The sequence below is a fragment of the Nelumbo lutea genome, chromosome 4 (genome assembly GCF_056320005.1).
Source record: "Nelumbo lutea isolate HS-2025 chromosome 4, American lotus-T2T, whole genome shotgun sequence".
Classification (NCBI taxonomy): domain Eukaryota; kingdom Viridiplantae; phylum Streptophyta; class Magnoliopsida; order Proteales; family Nelumbonaceae; genus Nelumbo; species Nelumbo lutea.
Genome location: NC_142687.1, coordinates 85,320,353 through 85,338,734, shown reverse-complemented (window position 1 = coordinate 85,338,734; position 18,382 = coordinate 85,320,353). Strand labels below are relative to the sequence as shown.

The 18,382-nt window shown below is 38.5% G+C and overlaps 2 protein-coding genes across 3 annotated transcripts in view; both read left to right on the top strand.

The window, feature by feature from the left end:
* PRL1 (pleiotropic regulatory locus 1) overlaps positions 1-4,622 on the top strand; it is a 54,726-nt gene extending 50,104 nt beyond the window's left edge. For both annotated transcript variants that reach the window (XM_088984707.1, XM_088984706.1), the window contains 6 exons: positions 1,020-1,080; positions 1,147-1,213; positions 1,400-1,477; positions 2,529-2,593; positions 3,940-4,017; positions 4,108-4,622. In XM_088984707.1, coding sequence (XP_088840833.1) covers positions 1,020-1,080; positions 1,147-1,213; positions 1,400-1,477; positions 2,529-2,593; positions 3,940-4,017; positions 4,108-4,280 — 522 coding nt within the window. In that variant the 3' untranslated portion in view covers positions 4,281-4,622. The remainder of the gene's footprint in view (positions 1-1,019; positions 1,081-1,146; positions 1,214-1,399; positions 1,478-2,528; positions 2,594-3,939; positions 4,018-4,107) is intronic.
* A 7,698-nt stretch (positions 4,623-12,320) lies between these two features.
* On the top strand, positions 12,321-15,475 carry LOC148861473 (UDP-glucuronic acid decarboxylase 2-like). Its single transcript, XM_088983502.1, has 7 exons — positions 12,321-13,360; positions 13,488-13,634; positions 14,047-14,126; positions 14,230-14,313; positions 14,417-14,491; positions 14,748-14,840; positions 14,947-15,475. Exons 1-7 carry the CDS (start codon positions 12,742-12,744, stop codon positions 15,187-15,189), a joined length of 1,341 nt encoding a protein of 446 aa, XP_088839628.1. The 5' UTR covers positions 12,321-12,741; the 3' UTR covers positions 15,190-15,475.
* The last annotated feature ends 2,907 nt before the right edge of the window (positions 15,476-18,382 follow it).

Here is an 18,382-nt window from a genome sequence, read left to right as displayed (position 1 = left end):
TAGAGAGAAGCTTAAATGTGGGGAAGTGTGTACTCCCTATGTGAGCTCCAACTTGCAGATGTGTTTACAAAAAGGCTTCATCACCTGCAGCAATAGTGATTTCGGTGACAAGTAGGGTGAGTGTTGCATTGATGTTTTATCCTTAGTTTTATGTTTTATTTGTTTTATTCTTGTTCTTATTTACTTTAGATGCAACAAGGGTATTTTGGTCTTTTCCCTCTTTTTAGTGTACAGCTCTTATTGTAAATAGAATAGCTGGCCTCGCCAGTCTATCTTTTTGGCTCCATTCGATCTTCTCCTGTAATTCTCTGATCTCTGATAGCAAGCATAATAGTTATGATGGTTAATCCAGAGGCTTACAAGTCATATGTTCAATATTATTAGAGAGAAGCTTAAATGTGGGGAAGTGTGTACTCCCTAGTTAATGAATACTGAAGATTAGGGACAACCATCAAGATGTAAAAGGAGTTTATTAATAACTAGAGTAAGCATTATAGCTATCTGTTTCTAAGTCATATGTTCAATATTATAAATAATAGGCTAGGCAAGTCATTTTGGACTTTTCATATATGTGATGCCATGCATGTTTCTGATTTTGCTGAAGCAAAATTTGGATTTTATCCATTATTTGAGGCGAGTGACATTGAAATCTTGATACATGGGCTCAAAAAAGTTTGAGGAAAGTTTGAATTCTGTTGAAGCTTTGATTTATTTTGGGCTGAAATTCCAACTCAAAATTGAAAATAAAATTTATGGCAGTCTACATTATGAAGGATAAGATCATAACAATGATGTCAAATACTTAAGATATTTCATATCAGAAGCAATCTCTAATTTCATATCAGCACCAATTTTTCTTTGTAAAAGCTAGGATAGTTTCTGAACTGGCACCTTTGGTTATATGAATCTGTGGGGTGATGAATATTGAATATGCTAATTAGCATGTCATAGCAGTTGATGAGAAAAGCAGAAATTTCGGATTTGTGATCAAACTTATTTTTCTAACTCTTTGTCTTCAGGATCCACAAGTTGTTACTGGATCTCATGACACAACTATCAAGTTCTGGGACCTTCGTTATGGTAACTGTTTACATTTGGTTTCATTCTGTTTTCTCAATCACTTGCTTACTTGCCCCCTTCTTATAGGAAAAACAATGCTGACACTCACACATCACAAGAAGTCTGTTCGAGCGATGGCACTTCATCCTAAAGAGTATGTACCTAAACATGTAAATTGTGCCTTATTGCATAAACAACTCTTATTGGTAAATGTTTTCTTTGAAAAAAAGAACTGTACTATTACTTCTGCTTGTTCCCCACGGACTGAACCCCCAAATCCCCCAAAGCATCATCTTCTTTCCTTTGCTTGCTTGTGAAAATGGTCTTCTTTGAATTTCAGGAATTGTTTTGCATCTGCATCAGCAGACAACATAAAGAAGTTTAACCTTCCAAAAGGAGAGTTTATGCACAATATGCTGTAAGTTAGCCAAAAATTCCCCCATTTAAGGATACTCTTCCACTCCTTAATACTTAATGATACCAATTTTTTGGTTCTATAAAATATTTGGTAATGAGTTCTTTTTAAACTGTCTAAAAGAAGTTCAAAAAATGGTGCCTTATAAGACTTGACCATGGATGAAAATGACCTTTTATTGGTACTGAAGACTGAGGACTTTGGTAGTAGATTACTACCCACTACAGGTATCTCTTTGACGGAAACACAACCTCCCATAGAAGAGGAGGGAGAAAAGAGAGAAGTGAGAAAAAAGTTTTTGGTCTTGCTTCTTTCATCAAATCAAGCCTTGTATAGTTGGCTGATTGTAACAACTTACGATTAGATTTGTGTGATGGCTGTGGGTAGAGGATAATGAACTTCTTCAGTTAGTTGGGCTCACGGCTCCTTATAGAATATACTTTTGTGATGGCTGGTTGAGCAGGTACTCCTGGGCCTTAGGTATCTGTGTGGCCTGGCCCATTACTCATATGGGCCCTATCAAACTTGAACAGAAGCACAATAATTTAATTTATAACGGCATCAGCCCTGGATTATTTCTAGGATTGATTTGCAACCATTTCTTAAGAGAAAAGGGGACATATGGATAAAGGTACACTTAATGGACCTTCACAAGTGTGTAACAGCAAAAGAAATAGAAGCCTATTTGGGAGGAGAAAATTGTGAAGTGTAATTCAGATTCATACATTGAATAGTATTTTAGAGGACGTATGGTGTCTAGTCCATTGATGATACTATTTTTTTTATAAGTATCCATTGAAGATGCTATTAATTGATTTCTAGTTTACTCTGAATCGAAGAGATCAGCATATTTGCTTTTTTGCTTCTTTTTTCTCCTTATTTTTCCTGATACAAGGCACATTAAAACTATTGGCAAAAAAAGGCACATTGAAACCACACTCTACTCTGTTAAATTAATTGTTTGGCATCTCTTAACATCATAACTCTATGAATGAGTTATATTTCTTTGGCATCTCTTAACATCTCTGAAAACCACATTATATTTCTTTGGCAGCTCCCAACAGAAAACAATCATAAATGCCATGGCAGTCAACGAGGATGGTGTGATGGCAACAGCAGGTACATTGCATGTGTAGTGTCTTTTTATCACCTAAACTTTTGTCCTGAGTGAATGTGAAAGATTCTGTCAATATTTTCTATGTGATGGAATTATTTACTCTATTTCATCCAGTTTATGTAACAGCTCAAGAGTGTTGGGAAATTGAAGAAATAACATGTCCAAGAAATGAGTGTGGCTGAGATGAGGATGTTGAGATAGATGACTAGCAAGGCTAGAGAAGATGGAACCAGGAATGAGTGCATTAGAGAGGATTTGGGAATAGCTCTGCTCCAATTGATAACAAGATGAGTGAGTTGGTTACCAATAGCTTTTCTCCATTGGTAACCAATGGCTGCACCAGTGAGTGAGTTGGTGAAAGTAAAAGCCTCTAAAAGAGCAAGGGGAAGAGGAAAGAAAACGTGATTTAAGGTGGCAGAAAATGTTATGAAGACTCTCAAATTGTCAGAAAATGTTTCTCTTGATAGCACACTATGGTGGCACTGGATTCATGTTGCCAATGCCAAATAGTTAGGGTTAAGTCTACAAGTTGAGTTGTTTAACATCTCAAAATTAAAATAGATTGATAGTACTTGTTCAACAGACAAATTGTCATGTTTACCTGCGTTTGGAGTAATCATGTTGAGCATGGAGGAAAGAATGTGTTTGGGGAGAAGAATTTGGCTGTTTAAATTCAACAACCTGGGCTGTCAACAGAGCTATCTTCACATGACACATTAATTCACATAGACTCCTTGTAACAGTATCAGTGCTGGATGTGTTTCTGAGTGATCTACGTGTCACACAGGGAGAGCCCAGCTGTCAGAACGTGGACAGCCAATTCTCTATTTTCTTTTGGGCAGGGGGGGGTGTGTGTGGTGGGGGGAGGGGGGGGGGAGGGGGAGGGAGGCGATGTGGTTATATTGTAAATAACACTTGGCAGATCATCGGACTTGAGGGTGAGCCTTGGTGCAGCGGTTGGGTTGTCCCATTGTGACCCGGGTTCAAATCTTCGAAACATCCTCTGTATGTGCAGGGGTAAGGCTGCGTACATCTGTCCCTCCCCAAACCCTACTCTGATTAGAGGATCATAAAGTACCCAATCTGATCTTCTCTTTAATGATTTGCCTTCTCCTTTCCCATTATCCCGAATAGTTATAGGTTGAACTTCTATGGCAATCTGCGGTGGTCATTTTTAATCCCATAAGATCCTTCCATGTGTTGCCTTTGCACTAAGAATGTCATCTCCTCCCATTTATCCAATTTGACTTTAGGAGTCCTTACGGAATGATGGGAAGCAGAGCCTCTGTAAAGGTGATGCTAAAAATTATTCTTTCCTAACGAAAATATTTAATGCTTTTTCTTGAAGGTGACAATGGGAGCTTGTGGTTCTGGGATTGGAAAAGTGGTTATAACTTCCAGCAAGCTCAAACTATTGTCCAACCCGGTAAGTGTCACATTTGATATGCACAGCTGTTGTAATTGTTTCATTTTTTATGGAAGAGGATGGGTGCTGATGCAAATTTATTTGACTCAGGATCATTGGATAGTGAAGCTGGGATCTATGCTCTCTCCTATGATATTACTGGGTCAAGGCTCGTTACTTGTGAAGCAGACAAGACCATTAAGATGTGGAAAGAAGATGAGAATGCCACCCCAGAAACTCATCCTGTCAACTTCAAGCCACCTAAAGATCTTCGGCGATTCTAATGGTCCATTTGCCTTCAAGGTTCTAATTTGTGATATACTTTACAGTTGTAACATGGATTTGTTCCCTCCCTTTATGAATTACAGTTACAATGTGGGCGGCAGTTTGCATGTAAAAAATGCTGCATGAATATCTCATTATTCCATTGTAGCAAAATCCACCTGAATTGGGCAACCTGTTTTTCAGCAGATGAAGAGCGGCCTAAAATCCACTTGTTTTTCTACCTATCACAACCAATGTCAATGTGTATGTAACTTTGGTCTGTTTAGCGGTACTACATTTATTTCATTTTGTGATTTCATATTTTTATGTTGATGGTATTATTACAAGATCTTTACCACTTAGATGCATGTTACTTTTATATATTGGCGCATCTGTGACAGGTCAATCTCTTACTAGAAATATGTCTTTACTCTAAAACTTTCCCTGAACGGTGCATAGGTCCTGCACTCTCAGTCAAAGCTTGATTTATCCTTGGTCATTGGCCATTTATTGGCCGAGGATGGTATGCAAATTGGTAGGCTTGTAATAGTTTCAATATCATTAAGCCTTAAAACCATTTCAAAGGAAACTGCTTTCAGACACTAGCTGTCTCTATTCTGTCAAGCTTGGGTCATAATGCCCCCTCGTGGGAATTCATTACCCACCCCACATATTGCACTACTGTATCCCTTGGCCTTAATTCTTTATGGGTGGAAGGTAATTCTTGTCTTGGTTTGCATCTGCTGTGCCTGCATTGAAGTCAGGGCACATCATAGCATTCAGTGTTTAATGTTAATAACAGCATTCTAATTGCCGACCATACCAACGCTGTGTTCTTCCACAGAATTGGAGTTTGGCGATCTATAACATCTGCACAGGCAGTTGCGAATATATACTGTTTTGCCCTAGTTAGGATTCAGGATCACCATTTGCAAGGCTTGGAAAAGTAAGTGTTGATAGGGACTTTTTCTGTCCATGTGTGTCGATCTAAATCTTTGTTAGTGACTGTCAATTTCAGAAATGTTAAGATCGTTCATTACCACAAATCTTGCAGCCACTTGACCGAGCCTCCAAACGCATTTGCTAGAATTTGATGGTCTATTAGCGTAGGAGATGAAGATAAGGTTAGGTTTTCTCGAATCAATACCTTGACTTGATCCTCTGTTCATTCAAACAATTTGTGTGCTTTATTTTTGACCTCTCACTTTGTGAGGGGGTTAATATTTTAGAATGCCATTTTCTCAGTAATTAAATTGAAAAACAAAAATAGATATTCGTCAAAACATTTGTATATACCCTGCTAATTGTAAGCCTTTTGATCCTGAATCAGTCCCACTTCTACTAGTGCAAGGTTCAAGAGTGTCTATCCAATGAATCCACGATGGGGTCTGGCCTAACACACTCTAAGAAACTAAGAACTTTCTGAACAGCAATCAATTGGCCAGATAAATGATAAATCTCTCTTAATAATCCAATTAATCAGCTCCTAATTAGAAGGTCAGGACTCACTTTCAGTCTGATTTTTTTGACTATTGAGGATATTATGCCAAACGGCCTAAAGTCCTAAACCCATAAATAGAAAAGATGCTTCAAAGGCACTCCTTGTCTTAGTTAGCCATCTTGGGTCGTTACACCTAATACATGTCTTTGGGTTCCAAGTCTATCAATCAATCGACATTTGCATCTGGTAATGAAATTTGTACCCTTTACATGATTCCTAGAGACAATGGGTTTTGGTCCAGTTAATGATTAAGACAAAACTGACGCTTGTTGATGATTCGCCACTGTTTGTCACCCTCCATTGTCAATTCATCAAATACGGCACCCCAACTGTCAGTAGGGTGTATCTTCAGCCAAGGGCCATTATTCAGGAGATCAGATCTCCCCACAAGGAGCCGCCCCACAATGCCCCCACATCATATCCCCGCCCTGTATTGGGAACATCTTCCAATGATGACATTATCGTTCTGATACAATCATCGAAATATGTTCTCAATATACGGTGGAAATATACTGTGGGGCTTTGTGGGGCAGCCCCTTGTGGGGAGGAGATGTGAACTCATTTAATCAAAACAATATGGTTGCCATGACCATGACACAAGATAAATTCAAATCAAAGACAATAGAGCCAAGATTCCAACTGGCTAATTAGTAAGGTCTCTGGCTGGTTGTAGTGGAGACTTGTATCCAACTCCAAGATTGGGAGGTTATGGTTTTGGGGATGTACCCCGTTGTCTAGTGTAGTCCCATGAAAAAAAAAGGTAAATTACAAAGACCCCCCTTGTACTATGGGGTCAGTGGAAAAGTCCCCCTTGTACTTTTTTTTGCGACAAAAACCCCCCTTGGTCGTTAAGTCAGATGATAAAAAGCACTAAATTACCAATATACCCCACTAAACTTTTTCTATTTTCTTTTTTTTTTTTTGCCCTTTTCTCTTAAAACCTATTTAACCTATTGTTTTCCTTCTTTTTGAGTTTCACTTCACATACCATGATTATGGCCTTGATCTTGACTGAAGCCGGATTCCTCCCTCTGTTTTTTTTTTTTCGCAAGAAAAGCACTGATAGGAAAAAAATGAATTGAAAAAGAGGGAAAAAGTCCAGGCAACTTCGGCAAGAAGGAAAACATCAAAGGCATAATCATGGTATGTTAAGTAAAACTCAAAAAGAAGGAAAACAATAGGTTAAATAGGTTTTAAGAAAAAATGGCAAAAAAAAATAGAAAAAATTTAGTGGAGTATTTTGATAATTTAATGCTTTCCATCGTCTAACTTAGCAGCTAAGGGGTCTTTATCTAACAGCTAAAGTTGAGGGGAAATCTATTGCAAAAAAAAGTACAGGGGGACTTCATCACTGACCCCATAGTACAAGGGGGGTCTTACCTCAAAAAAAAAAACCAGGGGCAGAGACAAGAAGGAATAATAGCTAGGGAATCGCTGGTTTGAAGGAAAAGATAGGGAATCGCTACTGCCTCTTCAAACCAAACAAAGCTTTAGTTCTTACTGCAGTATATTAATAGGAATCTTCACCGTCCGAATCTGTACAAGTATGATGGATGACAGTTAGCAAACTTGAGGAATATTTAAGGGGAAGGGGCACGTGTACGGTGGACAGTCAACTTCGCTTGAGAGTAAAACTTCCGGGGTCGAATGGGGCCCACTAGTTCGTTATGCGATTCGCTGTCTAAATTCTAATGTCCTTTCCATCACTGGGATGTAAATAAAATAACTAACACACTGGAAAGTAGAAAGTAGAAAGCAGAAAGCAGAAACATTCTTTCCTTCATTCTTTTCTTTTTCATTAACATAAAAGGGTAATTTAGTGATTATCATTATTAATATTATTATTATTATTGAGTAGAGTCCTGGCCAAAAAAACAAGTAAAGGAAGAGAATGATTTTGAAGATTAGGGGGTCCCACCACCATGTAGGTCCTACTGGTGACTGGCCCATTATCATGTTCTATCTGTACTATCCTATCCCCCATCTGTTCTGCTAAGTGCTAACTGTAAATGGTCTGTTTTTTTCTTTTTCCTGCTGCTTCCTAGTTGCAACTGGTCATCAAAATCATTCCTTTGAGTCCACTCATCCTCCTCTTCCCTTTCAGCCCGATCCTTTGCTTGGTCAGTTCGCTATATCAATCACAGAGGAATGGTCTAAAATCTTTGGTTTCTGAAATGCTGTAGTTTGGTCAATGTGAATTAATTAAACGTAGGTCCCTTTCCTGAAATGATGTCAATCCACTGTCTACCGATTCAACTCTTTCTACTAAATTGGATGGTTGGAATTATACACACAAAAGGTTATTTTGATCTGAATTGACCACGGCCGGGTAGCCATGGTTCAACCTGCTTGACCATATCTCAGCCTTACAATCAGTGGTCTTTCCAAAATCCAAATTGTGTGTGGTGTTCAATCTTCATGGATTGAATCCCTTTATCTAGATGTTCAGGAATTACGTACCCAATTAGTGTAAACTGTAAATGATATTCCCTCTTCACCATTTGATGTTGATGGGTCTTGGTAGGGGATTGGTTGATACATATCATTTCGAGAACTCCTCGATATGTCCATAGAATGTATTGGGGTTCTGAACGGTTTACGGGGTGGAGGAGCCTTAAACTGGTCCCTTGAACTAGTTTAAAAAAAAATAAAGAAAGTAAAAGAATAGTATTGATATAGTCCGATACGCCCCTACCGACGTATCAGGAATATCGATATTTTGAACCTTGGGTTTTACCCGTCTAAATCAAAATCAATTTAGACTAATTGGATGGGCCAATAAGATATATTGAACTGAACCAGTCCAAACTTGATGATCTAAAATATTTATTGGATTGGATTGGATATAGCCCATCCATAATAGATTTATATTGGATTGGGCTGGATTGAACCAATATCTAGTCCATTAAGAAGTGTTAATGGATCAGGTTTGAGTTGGAATTAATCTAAATTAAAACAATTTTTAACAGATAGCACGGTCCAGACATTGAATTGGACCGATCTAAATGGTCCAAAACACTCATCAGATTGGATTGGATCGCATCTAATATATTTGTAATGGATTCATATTGGACCAGATCTGGTTCAATTGACACCCTGTCTACGGCTCCTATCCTTATCTCATGCTAGCAATTGTATGTTTTGCCTAATTCAGGAAATGGTCTACGTTTAGTAGGTCCATCTCCACCTTTACAAAAATTGTATATGTTTCCCTACTTTTCCTTCTTTTTCCAACCTTTTCCTTCAAACCAAACATATCCTTACACGATCCATACATATTGATAAGGTTCTGGTAACCTGTGCGGAGCCTATGAGAAACAACCTTCAAATGTGGATTCGATGTAAATGATCTGATTCTATCCGTGATTCAATTCGATTATAAATTTACAATGGATTCGAATATTCTGTTAAAGCTAAACGAATCGAATTGATTAACCGATTCGATCCGTTAAAACTTTGGCACGTATTGCAGAGTTTCAGAAGATGGGGACCAACGGCAAGATTTTCTAATGATTTTGGGATTTTAAAATACTTTGTTACTTAGAGAAACAGTCAAGCAGATTTCCTGGTTGGCGTTCAAATTAAAATTTGAGCTCTTTAACAGTTTTTGACTTGTTGCTAGTCACTCTTGGCAAAAATCAAAGGCCGAGAGGGGGAATAGGACTTACGTGGCCCGAGTGGATCATCAACACGTGGACTTAATTACTCAGAATGTTAACATGATTCTTCCACGTGGCTAGTAAGAATTTTCATCTTCACACAATCTTTTGCGTTCTCTTGGTTGAATTGTTTATGATATTTGCTCGGCAAAAGGAGATGATGAAAGAAGATGGGATGAGTCTGAGGTCGTGTTGTTTACCAAACTGTGCGACCCATTCAATGGTGGCTTTTGTCGATCCATTTGATATCTTATACCAACGTATAATATAACGTGTTGTCTCTAGCCATCGGAAGTCGTGGAATGGAAGAGATGACGACTACGATTCAAACCATAATACTCCAAATCTAGGTACACTTGTCATCATCACGTTCTTTTTGAAAATTTTATTTATCTATCCTAACTCATTAGTTCACCAAATCATTTCCATTCCCCGAAATTTGCTTTCTTCTATGAGTTGTGAAGTGAATTAGGCCCATCAGTCCATCACCCAACACTAACTAGGGCTTACCTTCAACATGAAATTTGTGTTTAAACAACCAAAACGCCCCCTATAATGAATCCAGGCTACAAATGAAACCGAGTTTCCCTCGGTCTGCCAACGGGCTACACTCAGCAATCAAAGTTTGATATTAGCCACGTGGACAGAATAGGGGCAGAGACAAGTAATTGTGAAGTGAATTAGGTTGGGCTTGAATTAGAATGATTTATTGTAGGTCGGATTGGATAATGCCTCAATTTTAACCCAGTCCGAAGTTAAATAGTATTCATATTTTTTAACCTTAACCTTAGAAAAAACTTTCTGTAGAAAATTTTGCCTAGTTTCTATTCTCCATCATCTCCAATTTTCTTGGCCCTCAAGATCAAATTTTTGACCCGTCACGGCACATGGACCACAGCAATTCCATCACCGATCATCAAATAAAGTATATTAGTACGAAGATAGTAAAGACTGTTCGGATGGGACCGAAGCCGAATTACAAAGTACGATTTTCATTGGAGTTATGAATGGCATTTAATGGCCTCAACCCCAGCAACTTAGATAGTGTTGGGCACTGTTGCTGTTTATCATAATATCAGTGCCGGTTTAATGCCAAATAGGTGTTTTAGGCAAAGGAACTTGAAATTTTGTTGGGTTAAATCATTTAAAACATTATTTATAATTTAAAGTTTTTATTTATTTTAAATAAATTTATTTTTCAAAACAATATTATTATCTAAAAAACTTTTGGGGACTCAGGTTCCCACGAGTAACTCATCCCGTCGGAGATCTGGGTTGGAGGACAAATTTTATCCCCGATAGGGATCAAGGATAGAGATGGAGTTAATTTTAGAATCGGGGACGAAGAATATGATCCTCACCCTAAACCCTGCTCGTTGCCATTCCTAATTTGACGTTAAAAAAGCACCTACAAATGTATTGATCTTGAAAAGTTATTCAAAATAAAATAAGATCACCTCAATTAGACATTTAAGTGCAAAGTTATGGTCTTTAGAAGTTTACATACACATCTAGTGTGCAACCCGTGATCCAATCACCAAGTCGAAATGGGTCAATAGTCCAACTACCTAGGTCAAACAATTTTTAATTAGGTCAACAATTTTTTATCAATTTTTTGGTTTTACTAGAACCATATCCAAAATCTTATTTTGATGAATAGTTCAATTGATAAGGTCAACAATGGATTGAAAATGTTGCTTTTACCTATAAAATTATAGGCCCAATTTGTAAGCACTCCTAATTAGACTTGTTCATGAGTTGGGCCAAGGCGGGTTCGGGCAAGCTTGTCTATGTATAAACATAATACATTCAGGCCTGAGCCCGAGCCTAGCCTGACCATCAAGCCTAGGTCTTGAGCCTAAGCTTGGCTCTCATATAAAGCCCAAAGCTCGGCCAAAATTTTGAAAATATATTTTTTTTCTTTTTTATTCAATAAAAAAATGCTTTATTTATATTAAAAACCTTCAAAACTCAAAAACAATAAACATCTCACAATTACTTGAAAAAAAAGTGAAGAAAAATATTGTATATATATTTTTATTATTTAATATATAGTATCAAGTCGAACTCAAGCTTAGGCCGGACTTTTTTGAAGAAGCCCAAACTTGGCCTGAAAAAAAAAAAAAAGTCAGGCCCAATGTTTTAGGCCCGAGCCCAAGCCCGTAAGCCTAAAATTATGACCAAGCCAACTTATAACGAGTCAAGTCGCACCAGCCCATTGAGCTACCTGGCCCATGAACAGATCTACTCTTAATCTACTACCCACAAAGTATTTATATCAGATTGAATCTTCTTGAATCAGATAAAAAATTATCTGGATTTGATCAAATAGGATTAGGTCTCGGATCTAATCATAATCCAATACATTTGCACCTCTAATATTAATGACAAAAAAGATATTCCCAATGCATCAGTAATGTATCGTGGGTAGAGATATAGAAACAGATTATAGGTAGCAGATCTGAGCTCGTTTCTAATCTTCAAACGGGTGAACGGGTTCTCAAAGTTCCATGCCCAGTTAATAAAACTATATTCTCAAATCTCAACCCGTTAACACGAACCGACCGACTATTCTAGATTTCTATTTTCTAGTATTGGTACATAGTAGTTAGAACTTAAATATCCGGCCGGGTATAAACTATAAACGCAATGTGAAAAGCAACCTCCCCAAAGTAAACCCTGTTTGGTTACGGTGAAGGATTTGACTTCAAATTATTTATGTCAGAAGTACAAGGTGGCCGACGAGGGAAATTCTCCTAATTGCTCATTGGATTTGACTGGCCCAGTAGTTAATCCGATGATAAAGAGGAGGCCAAGGCTGTAATTTCCATCGGACTAGAGCTGGAAACGTCGTTACTTTCTGACAGAAAATAAGGGCACCTTCGTAATAATGAGGCAAACCAGGGAGTATTTAATTAGGAACCATGGCTTAAATACCAACACAAGGAGAGGGAGGTGAGGTGAGAGAGACTCAGAGAAGAGAGAGAGCGCGCGCGCCATAGCCCATAGGTCACGCGCCGGAGGTCCCGAGTTCCCGACGTGAATTCCTGCACAGAAGTTGATGTGCAAGCGAGTTCAAGTCATCTGAGTGTTAGGGCATCGAATCTCTACCCATCCCTCTTAAATTGATCTCAGCGACTGGCGAGCGTCTTTGATTCTCTCTCGTTCTTCTCTACAGAACCCAAGCCAGAATAAATTCCGCGTCTGGGGTGATTTGTGAAGCAGGATAACAGAAAGGAATCTCTTTTTGATTCATCTCTTCTCGGAAGTCGAGATTATTTCCGAGAGATAGAGAACCCATCTTGGTTGAGAAGCGAGAAGATGGCCTCGGAGTTGATTTACAGAGGCCATGAGACCCTGCCCCAGGCCGATACGTATTCTCCGAAACCCCCGAAGCCATGGCTCTCCATAACTCGCCCAATTCGCTACATGCTTCGCGAGCAGCGCCTTGTGTTCGTCCTTGTGGGCATTGCCATCGCCACGCTCGTTTTCACCCTACTGCCTCCCTCCCCTGCGAAGCTAAGACACAACTACTACCCGATGCCTGAGATGGATTTCCCGTCAGGATCGGATGCAGTGGCTCACCCTCACCGCTTTGCCTTCGAGCACCGAGGCGGCGGTCTCGGGACTACGAATCCGGCGGGGAAGATACCGCTGGGCTTGAAAAGGAAGGGTCTGAGAATCGTGGTAACTGGTGGGGCTGGTTTCGTGGGTAGCCACCTGGTGGACCGTCTGATCGGAAGGGGAGACAGCGTGATCGTCGTCGATAATTTCTTCACGGGGAGGAAAGAGAATGTAATGCACCATTTTGGGAATCCAAGATTTGAGCTGATACGCCACGACGTGGTCGAGCCCCTTTTGTTGGAGGTCGATCAGATCTATCATCTAGCGTGCCCTGCCTCGCCTGTGCATTACAAGTTCAATCCAGTCAAGACTATCATATCCTTTATTCTCTGAGAGTCTGAGAATTCGAATTCTTCAGTTTCTGTTTCTCACCATTTTCATTGTTTCTGCTTGCGGTTGTGGTGGTTGTTTGGCTTCCTTGACTCGTCTGTGTAGGGATTACAAGACAAATGTGGTTGGAACTCTCAACATGCTGGGACTGGCGAAGAGGGTCGGAGCGCGATTTCTGCTATCAAGCACCAGCGAGGTCTACGGTGATCCATTACAGCACCCACAAGTGGAAACTTACTGGGGAAATGTCAATCCCATAGGTAAGCGCCAAAAGCTGCCCATTTGTTTTTCTTTTCTATCTCTATCTCTTTCCGCTCTTATCATCGTCATCGACCCACCCTCCTGGACCTGGTCTAGATAGAGAGAGTGAGTTCTGACTTCTGACGCTGCAGCAGTTTCTGTTTGTCGTTCTAACGTGCGACGGTTTGTCCTTCCACCTGCCGCCCGAACCAGCGCACGGTGGCGAGACTATTGGCATTGTATTAAACTTGCACCGAAGGATAGATCTGGTTCTGCGGTGTTGGTGTGAATTTGGGTGGAAAAGTGGGAAGTGAGGGAATCTCTTCGCTTGGGTTTGGTGCAGTAAAAATCAGATGGGGAATTGAGATGAGAGCTTTCCGTTAATTTTCCGACTTTCCGAGGGTGGGCATGTAATTTTAGCAACTGGTGCAGGTGTTCGGAGCTGTTACGATGAAGGGAAACGCACGGCTGAGACACTCACCATGGATTACCACAGAGGAGCTGGCGTTGAGGTTCGGTTCTGTTCTGATTTGCTGCTCTGTTCTGTTCTCTTTTCCTTGTACCCATCACTACGTGTGTGTATGCGTGGTTGACTTGACGAGAGTTGCGTTGCAGGTGAGGATTGCTAGGATCTTTAACACATATGGACCTCGCATGTGTATCGACGACGGTCGTGTGGTTAGTAATTTCGTTGCTCAGGTATGTAATTTTGTTTGTTCCAGACTTTCAGCGTAGGCCTTACGTTTTTCTTTTGTATTATTATCAACTATTAACCATTGGGTGGATCGAACAACCTCTTCAGGCACTGAGAAAGGCGCCATTGACAGTTTACGGTGACGGGAAGCAAACCAGGAGTTTCCAATACGTCTCCGATCTTGTGAGATCCTCTCTCTCTCTCTCTCTCTCTCTCTCTCTCTCTCTCTCTCTCTCTGTTGGATCACATTATTGTTGGTTAAAGTGCATACATTATCAACATTATTGAGTAATTGAGCTTGCTGGTAAGTGGTGATTAGTATATGGTAAAGATTGTGTACCAAGTACTAACTACTAAGTTGGTAGGTAACTGTAGATGTGGTGTGGGGAAGGAGTAAGGACTGGATGACTGACGTTGTGTGGTGGTGGTTTTGACGCAGGTGGAGGGACTGATACGGCTCATGGAAGGGGAACATGTGGGTCCTTTCAATCTTGGAAATCCCGGCGAATTCACCATGCTGGAACTGGCTCAGGTTAGATGTTTTAATTTGCTTGATTCTACTTTCTACTTCCTGTTTGATTTAATGCTTCAGTTGTTGTCTTCAGTCTTAACTGAAATTATCATCAAATGGATTGCAGGTTGTACAGGAGACAATAGACCCCAATGCAAAGATAGAGTTCAGGCCCAACACCGAAGACGATCCACACAAGAGGAAGCCCGACATCTCCAGGGCTAAGGAGCTTCTGGGTTGGGAGCCCCTTGTCCCCCTGCGTGAGGGTCTTCCTCTCATGGTCTCCGACTTCCGCCAGCGCATCTTCGGCGACAAGGATTCCGTCACCACCACCACTTCTCTTCATCATCGTCATTCTAAGGATGAATGATGCCTGCCTCAATTCCGCTGCAATATGGGACCACCCGCCCTCCCTCTGTTACATATAACATATTGACTAAGAGCAAGATTAGAGACAATAGTTATGTTGAAACTTAAAATATGAAACCTTTCTCAACGTCTAAGAATGCATAGCAACATCCGTGGCACCACCAGCAGCAGCAGTGCTCCATTTCCATCCTCGTTTTTTCATTTGTTTCTTCTACTTTTCCCCATTTTACCTTTTACCTCTTTTTGATTAGTGATGGTAATAGATGAGATGTGCTGCATATTGGTAATTTGTTATCTTTGTAATTTTTTTTTCTCCCTTTGGGCTTTTGACATCATCATAAACACGTTTAGCAACTGTGATTCTTTACCAATTGCAGTTGCACCAAGGTTTTAAAAGGCTAATGAGGTAGTTGAGGTGTAATCGCCTTAAAAAGGTGAGGCCTAAATCTCATAAATGATAAAAATAATATATAATATATCAAGTTGGAATGATGGAAGGTATGGATATCAATAAAATAGAAATATATAAGCACTAAGTTCTAGCTTTTAAACTTTAAATAAAACAATAATAATTAATTAACAACAATTAAACATCTACATTTCAAGTTGCAAAATACAAAGTTATCAAATTATTCTAATGAACAATTTGGAAGAAGGGAAACATTTGAGGAATTATCCATAAAGTGATTAAATTTATGATCATCCATTAATTTGGAAGAAAGAAACAACTTAGTTGATTTGATTTTTGTAAAAAAACCAATAAAAATAAATAAATCTATTAGGAAAAGAAATGACATAAATAACAAATTTGAGATTAAATTTATAGTAAGAAAATAAAAGTCTCACTTAATTATCCAAAAGAAAAGAAGCTAAGAATTGGATTGGTTCTTTTTTCATTAAACTCTCTTAAAACACTAAGAAAAACTAATAGAACTTGATTTGTCCTATTGTTTTTCAATTTTACTCTTTTTATTTGGCCCATAATAATTACTAATGTACTTCTCATATATCTGAACTATAAAATATATAAAATATTTTTATTTTAAATCATTAAATAACCATTAATTCTTGAGGCTATGCTCACACCTTGAGCTTTATTATAACAAAAAACAAAGAGCCTAAGCTTCCAATGAAATTTGTGAGACTTAAAGCTCTGAGGTGAAATCTAAGCACCTCACCTCAAGCCATACCTCTCTAAGGCTCAAACCTTGACCACCCATGCGCCAAGGGATTTTAAGAAATGGTCACAGGGTGATTAAAATGATAATTATCTCAATCATAACCCATACTGTCTTCTATTAAGACCAGGCCCGACTCCAAAATTTGTAGGCCTAATATGGGCTCAGGCCCATCCCACGAATAATATTATAAAAATATTTGATAAATTTACAGGCAAAATATTTAAATGTTTGTGATCAATTCTTATTAATGGTCGTTAATAGAGATCTAATAAAAATCTTAAGAGAAGGTAAATTTTGAAAACTCAATGATTTAGAAATGTGAAAAAGCATGGTAAGTTGAAGAGAAATGTGAAAAAGTCATCGTTGTTGTTTAAAAGAATTCGCATAAACGCCCCCCAGAACTTATCACACGGTATATTTTAAATATGGGAGATGTGCGTATGTAGCTTCTCTGGATCGCTCTCTGCGAGGGCGCCAATATGAATTCCATTTAAAAGAGGGATGCTTTCAACTTGATGCTATTTAAAAGAAAGGGTAAAATATATAAACCTTTCCTAAAGTTTCTGACAATCATAAAAACTTTTCCTATAGTTTTATTTTAACAAATATCACTTCTGAATTTTTGAGAAGTTCAACAAAAACCTCACATTTCTTATTGTCTCGGATGGAAAACGATGCATCAATTTTTTTCAAATACCCATTTTATCTTTTTATAAATTATTGTATATATAAAATTACTGAAACAACCTCATTTTAACTCAACAAAAAATTCTTTTAACTATCATTTCAGTAATCTTATATACATTACTGAAATATGTTTTTTTATTGAGTTAAAATGAGATTATTTCAATAATTTTGTATGTAAAACAATTTATAAAAAGGTAGAATGGATATTTGAAAAAAAAAATGATGCATTAATCTAAGACTTTCCATATGGGACAGTGACAGAATAGAGGTTTTTGTTAAATTTCTCAAAAAGTTCTAAAGAAATATTTGTTAAGATGAAATTATAGGAAAGGTTTTTATGATTATTAAAAAACTTTAAAAGGAAATTTTTTTATAAAGAAATTATGCTGGATCTCAAAATGTACGACAACCCGCATGCAATCTTGTTGGAAAGCCGGGAAACAGCAAAAGCAAGTGTCCAAAATCAAATGGTTTATTTGTCTGAAAACTGACACAAGGACAGGTACAACTCTGTCTCTCTTAGGGCGCAGTGGGCCCCACCCATCTCGCGGGGCGGATAGGCTTCATGTGCAATGAAACGAGACTCTCTCATGTACACGTTCAGCATTTCAAATCCCAGGTCCTGGTGTCAAGGCCACTTGTCTGTGGCCGTCATCAGATGCCATGCAATTCATCCCATCCTTTCACTTTATATATATATGACCATGACCAACCTTTTTCAAAGACACCCGTTTTTTGCCCAATGATCAGACGAGTAGAAATCTCTCCAGCAATGCTCAACCCCTAACATAGATGAGGCGATATATAAATAGGAAAAATTCTCGAAAATTCTCTGGGCAATGTCACTTTGGTTCCAAAATTTTAAAACGTGATAATTCATTTAAAAGATATAAATGCTCCTGGAATGTCATTTAATTTTCTTTATCAATCATTGAAACGATTGACAAAAAAATGAATAATCCTAAATTATTCTCTCCTGTTCAAAAAAATTAGGGTCACATCTCAATAGGCATCTTGGCAACCTTAACTTTCTTGAATAAAAGAAACTAAAATTTAGAACTGTTAATTTTATCAATGTATGAATGATTGATGAAAAAATTAGATGATATTCAAGACGTGTATTTTCAAACATCACTTCTCAGACCAAAGTAGCACTAGACCAAAATAAAAGGTACTAATCAAGAATTTTCCCTATAAAATATTAAGAATGATGACCGAATGATCGCACGTTCATTGAATTAGGCATGAATGCCCCATCTCTAATTTTGTCGCTAATTTATTTCAAATTATCTGAATTTTAGAGCCATATGATGAGAGGGTCCTGAT

Bases quoted from the DNA above. Each gene is read 5' to 3' on its own strand.
- LOC148861473 (XM_088983502.1), top strand. From the start codon at position 12,742: ATGGCCTCGGAGTTGATTTACAGAGGCCATGAGACCCTGCCCCAGGCC. The intron at 13,635-14,046 runs GTAAGCGCCAAA...CAACTGGTGCAG, and splicing joins GGGAAATGTCAATCCCATAG to GTGTTCGGAGCTGTTACGAT. The intron at 14,492-14,747 runs GTGAGATCCTCT...GTTTTGACGCAG, and splicing joins TCCAATACGTCTCCGATCTT to GTGGAGGGACTGATACGGCT.